The sequence below is a fragment of the Cucumis sativus genome, chromosome 4 (assembly GCF_000004075.3).
Source record: "Cucumis sativus cultivar 9930 chromosome 4, Cucumber_9930_V3, whole genome shotgun sequence".
Lineage (NCBI taxonomy): Eukaryota > Viridiplantae > Streptophyta > Magnoliopsida > Cucurbitales > Cucurbitaceae > Cucumis > Cucumis sativus.
The window spans coordinates 25,570,267-25,576,230 of NC_026658.2; the positions used below are offsets into that span (position 1 = coordinate 25,570,267).

At 32.5% G+C, this 5,964-nt stretch overlaps 1 protein-coding gene across 1 annotated transcript; it reads right to left on the reverse strand.

Moving 5' to 3' along the window:
* Positions 1 to 255: 255 nt before the first annotated feature.
* LOC101215397 (aspartyl protease family protein At5g10770) lies at positions 256 to 5,097 on the reverse strand. Its single transcript, XM_004150818.3, has 3 exons — positions 4,820 to 5,097; positions 2,290 to 2,733; positions 256 to 1,454 (listed from the first exon to the last, which is right to left on the reverse strand). The coding sequence occupies exons 1-3, from the start codon at positions 4,971 to 4,973 to the stop codon at positions 631 to 633; spliced, it is 1,422 nt and encodes a 473-aa protein (XP_004150866.1). The 5' UTR covers positions 4,974 to 5,097; the 3' UTR covers positions 256 to 630.
* Positions 5,098 to 5,964: the final 867 nt, after the last annotated feature.

Sequence of the window (5,964 nt, forward strand, 5' to 3'; positions counted from 1 at the left end):
GCAATGCTTTCAAAATCGAAACTCAAACTCTCGAGCTCTTGAAAATTCATTATAACGAAAACAATTAACAAAACTTTAGAGGAAGAGGAGATTAGGTCGCCCTAACTTCAACCGTAGACAACCTTGCTTTGAAAATGAACCTAACAACTTAACTAAAACTTATTTACGAAGCACAAATAAAAAGTAGAGGCTAAAGGTTGTATAAAAAAAAAAGAGATAGAGATAAAAGCATATAAGAAAACAACTATTTGTGTATATTTGAACTTCTAATCTTTCCATAGAAAAGTACGTGCTAATCAATTGAAACTTCAATTTTTTTTTTTTTTTGTCATATCATACAAAGAGGAAACATTACAACTTGCAAGGTTCCAATTACAAGCACTACAATTAACAAATATATGAAGCAACAAACAAAAGGCTTTTAATCCTATACATTTGCAAACTTCTTTCAACCTTTTTTTCTTCTCACACCAATTCTTCACTAATCCAATTTCTTGAACCCTTTTTATAAATAAAATTTTTCTTTTTTTCCCATTATTTTCTTTTCTTTTTTGAAAATATCATTTTCTTTTTTTTCTTTTTCCCATTTCATTATTAGCCCCACCACACACCTATTCTTATAAAAGACCTCTAACAACCATTATAACCAAACCCAATTTTTCCTCCACCGACGTCGTAAACCACTTGCAAAGTCTTCTGTTGCACATTTCCGATAATGGCCACGGTGCTCGGATCTTGATTTCCGGCGAACGCCAAACACACCTGCGACGTTGATGCTCCATACATGATTCCGATGCCGTCCAAATCGAGTTCTTCTCCTCCTTTAAACACAAACCCCACTTTCGGGATCTGTATGGTGGAGTATTTGCTCAAATCGTAACACGTGTCCAAAATCGAAAGCTCCGGCGCCTTCGGATACTTCGCCATTCCTTTCTCAAACGCTGATTTCAACGCGCTGTACGCATCCGGTGGCAGCCGTGTGATAACTGTTCCGGAATCGATTATCGCCCCGGAGGTCGAGAAAACCGACGAAGAAATCGGAATTTGAGTTCCGCCAACCTTCATGCCTACGATGTCGACGCCGTAGAAATTTGCGACGCCGTGTGCTTTTGTGATCGGCGTGTATTTAAGAGCGCCACCGCCACCGCCGCCGCCAAAGGTTAAGTAGCCGGTGGAACTGGAGGTTTTAGGGAGGCAGTAGGAGAAGACCTGACCGTACTTTTGTGCGGTTTGTTTGACGATGGAGATTTTGTCCTGGCCAAGGCCAATTAGACCGGCAGCGCTCCCGAAGAGTCCACGGTTGTTTTGGCCGCAACCGAAGAGGAAATTTTCTATAACGTCAGTGGAGGTTAAGGTTAGGGTTTCTTTGGCGAAATATCCAACAGAGAAAGATTGATCGCCGTATTGTATTCCGTAAATGCAAGCTCTTGCGGCGGAGCAGCCAGGCTGGTTTCCTGTAATTTCACAACATCAATTGTTAGTGAACTTTTTAAGACTAATTACACGTTAATCAAGTTTTCGATTTTTAATTAACTTTTTAAGTCTAACTAGATTTTAATGCTTTTGGGCTCTATTTCTTACAAAATTTTAAATTCCTAATATTCTAAAAAATCTAATAAGTGATGAAAAGTGAAGATTAGAAGAAAAATCGAGATAAATTGAAATAATATATAACTCAACTAAACCTAATATGTATTTTCTGTTTAATCTTTCTAGTTACCAGTAGTTCAGCTTTAAATTTAAAAAATCAACAATAAAGTATTTAAAAAACAAACAAACAGTATAAAATTTTGACAAAATTAGTTAAATGACAAACTTTTAATTTCTTTTATTTTTAACAATTTTTTTCTAAAAATAATAAATTACAAATACATATCTTCTACTATAAAGTTTTGTGTTTTATTTTAATTTTTTAACATTTAATTTACAAAATAATAAAATATTGAAATTATTTACAAAAATGCAGTAAAATTCATATAATTTAATATTATATAGCTCATTTAAGGTTTTCTTTTTGCGAAAATAGTTTTTATTTTTATTCATAACAATGGGCCGAATTACAAATCTAAACATATGGATACAAAATTGAAACTTTTAGTATTTATTTTGTCATACATTTTAAAATTATATATTACAAAAACTTAATGGCCACTCATAAATCACCAACAGTGGTAAATACAAGTTCCAACTTTGAGCAAACTAGTTTTCAATTTTTTGTAAAAAATTAAAGAGACGTTAGGGAAACTTTAGAAATGAATGAAATAAAAGGAGTAATTAAAGTGAAATTACCTGTGCCTGATTCAAGCTGAGAGCAATCCGGCGAAGAACAAGAGATATTGGAATAAGTAGTGGATTGAGAAGGGACGAAAACAGGGTCTTTCTGGTTGTAGCAATATCTAGCACAAGGCTGACATTGAGTCCACGTCAAATCGCTACCGGTGTCAAATATAAGCGACAAGTATTTCTTCGGCGTTCCTAGACCCACACTCACTATGTAGTTCCCCGACCCGATCGTCGCCCCGGACTTTGCCGGAATTTTTGTGGCCTTCGACCCTCGTAAACGGTCTACGGATTCCAGCTCCCCTGCGATTTTGGAGTGGATGAAATCCACTCGACTCTGATCTTTCACCAACATTTCGGCTGCCGTCGGAGCGTTTGAAACTTCGTCGCCGCATGGGCCGTGCCGGTGAATCACCTCCAGCGATGACTGCTCTCCCAGACTTGATGTATGGACTGCCACAAGCCCACAAACAACCAAAGTAAATTAAAATTTCTTTTTCACACTGTTTCTCTAAAGAATATATATCAATGGACTAATCTAGCACTTCCTTAAAAACCAAACCTCCCACGTTATTAATTTTTACAATCTTTTTCATCACTCACGTCAAACAAATATTAAAATAAGTCTAAAATGTAAAAAAAATCTACCTCATAATGAATTCTTATTGAACAATGATGTCTCATATTTACTAGTTATTTTCCTTTTGAAATTTCTACTCTTGCTTCTACTTCATTTTTAATTGCAATTTGACGTGTGACTACGTTTTTTTCTTTTTATGATTGTTGGAGATACGTAAGTATGTGATTGTAGCACAGGCGAGAGGATTATAGGAGATACCTACTAACTCATACTTCTCTCGTAATCAATAGAATTTATCTTTTTTAACTCAAAGAAACAATGGAAACACGAAAAAACTAAGAGACCAAACAACAAATAGATGTAAAAAAGATTTGAATAGTCATATATGTAAGTATAGTTCAAAAGATTGTTTTACTATATGCAAATTTATGGTTCGGTAATGAAGGAGATGGGCATCCAAATCTTGCATTATTAGAGCAATAAGTTGCAAATTGCATTGATTTGTTATGGTTAGGTTTAAATGGTTTAGTTCATTTTTTAACAAAAATAAAATATTCAGTAAATGAAAAAAAAATCCTATTTTATAAGAAAAATACGGAATAATTACATGAAAAAGAAAAGAGTTATTTTGGATAGTTTACTTTTTTTAAAAAAAAAAAAGAATAGTCACAAGCTATAGTCAAGTATATCATGAAATATGAAATAATAATTTAAATCTAAGTCTATTTTTAATCATAATATTCAAAAAAGAAAAAAGAAAATAGGTCAATAATGGGCCGAGTTCATAATATGGGCCTCGAGAGGCCCACAAGGAGCGGGTTGATGGTTTCGAAAACGCAATAATTAGCGGCGGCTTTAGTTGGAGCTTTAATTACACCGCCGTATGAGGTCGCGGAATATTTGCAGCCTCTGACGCTGTACGTCTTCGTCTTTTTGTACTTTTGACTCTCTAAGTTAGAGTTTTCCAATTATAAATACAAACAATTTTTTAATATAAAAAAATTAATTATTCTTTCCCCATCATTTATTGACTTGTTTGAAAGTCATTACTTAAACTCAGACTCATCTAGTAATAATAGAACTCATTTCAATATTTAATCATTTTAAGATCATTTAAAAATATTTAGCAAGATTTCAAGAGAGATTTTCTTTCTAATAAAAAAATATGTATTATATGAACTCGTAAAATTTGGTAAAGATCTTGAAAATCTTTTTTTTTTTTGCAAAGATAAATAAATTATTATAAAAAAAGGGGGTAATTAAGTTTCATAATTAAGCAAATAATTTAAATAATGTGGAATTTTGGGCCCATTTATTGACTTTTTATTGGTTTTTTCTTATCAACAAATTGATTTTTCCCTTTTGCTTTTTAGCCACAAAACCAACAACCCACCGATGAAAATTTCTTCAATATTGACAAAGAAAAAGCTGAGAGATAGAGGCAGACAGACAGACCCAATTGCTCTTTCTCTATTATTTTTTTTCTTTCTTCAAATGACTCAAAATTGGAATCTTTCGTTTTCTCCATTATCTATCATTAAAAAGTGTATAAAAGAAATATTGAGTATAAAACTAGACATTTAAGGTTGAAAAATTAGTCATGGCTATTTTCAATACACGTAAGCATATGTTTGACAGAGAAATTAGTGGTGCTTCCTGCCTAAATACACTAACATGACATCTAAATAAAATAAATGTATTCAAAAGTAGAACATTAGAACAAAAGAAAATTAACCAGCACAAAAACTTATTGAATTTCTATAAATTTCGTTTAAAATCCAACTCCCTAATTTACAGAAAATCAACATTTAATTTGACCATATAATTTTTAAATATATATATTTGCCAAAATAAAAATTTCCAATCCAATAAGTAAAAGAGAGTCTAAGAAAATTGAGAGGGAAATTCAAGTAATAGCAATGGAAAATTGTAGATAGAGATAGAGATAGAGAGAGAGACCTTGAGGGGAGCGGCGGGTGCAGGAGGCGGAGGGGAAAAGGCCGGCGAGATCGACAGTGAGGAAGTGGGAGTCCGGAGAGAGTTTTCCGGCGAAAGCTTGAAAGAAAAGGGAAGAAAAAGCAAAGAAAAGCATTATTGAAGAAAGAGACGCCATGGATGTGAATTGAGAGAGCTCAGAGAGCTCTATTGGAAATTAAATTACAAAAAATGATTTTGTTGATATTGGTGAGAGTGGAAGGACGCTTAAGTCCTTTATAAATAAGGACGATAAGCACTACTTCACAGTACAAATTGTGGATTTTCAAATGCTTTTACGTCACATATTTATAAAAATGTATGTATACAAAAAAAATGCTAAATTTCATCACCTATAACTGTGCTCCTCTGTAGCTTATCATGGACTAGCGTTTAGGATCAGGGAATAAGAGACGTACACGTGGAGGAAAGAGGGTATTATAGTCATTTAGATATTTGAAAGTAATGAAAAGGAGTGATTAGGCCATGCAACTACCAACATTATGTGCCCTTCCTTCAATTTAGTTACATTTTTATTAACTAATCTGACTTTTCTTTCGCACTCTTTCAATAAACATTTCCCTCCACCTACATTATCTATAATCTATAGTCCATTTTAAAACCATTTAAAATTAATTGACTGTACTTCAAATATATAAAACCAAAATTTTAGTTAATTTTGAATTATTAAATACTAATTTTAATCAAAATTGTTTTACATAACAAACTTTATAAAAAATATCTACTATATTTTATTGTTTTTTTTTGTTTATCTTACTATTTTTTAAATTGACTCGTATTCCATATCGAGTAGAACATTTTCAATCCAATCCATATTTTTTGGTTGGTAGGTTGGCAACTTGAATAATATTCCCGATCCTTAAAATATGAGTTGAGTTGTCCGATTGTATTCATTTAGTAATAAAATATCTATAAGGAGAAGTATAAAAATAGCAAATTTAACAAAAAAAAAAAATAGTTACAAGTTATAGCAAAATTTGAGGACCTCCATCGACCACCTGCTCTGATATCATATTAAATCACCAATTCATTCAAAAAAAATTATCAGTGACATTGATAACTAGTGATATAAGTCTATCATTTTCTATCTTGGACAGAACCAATAGTTT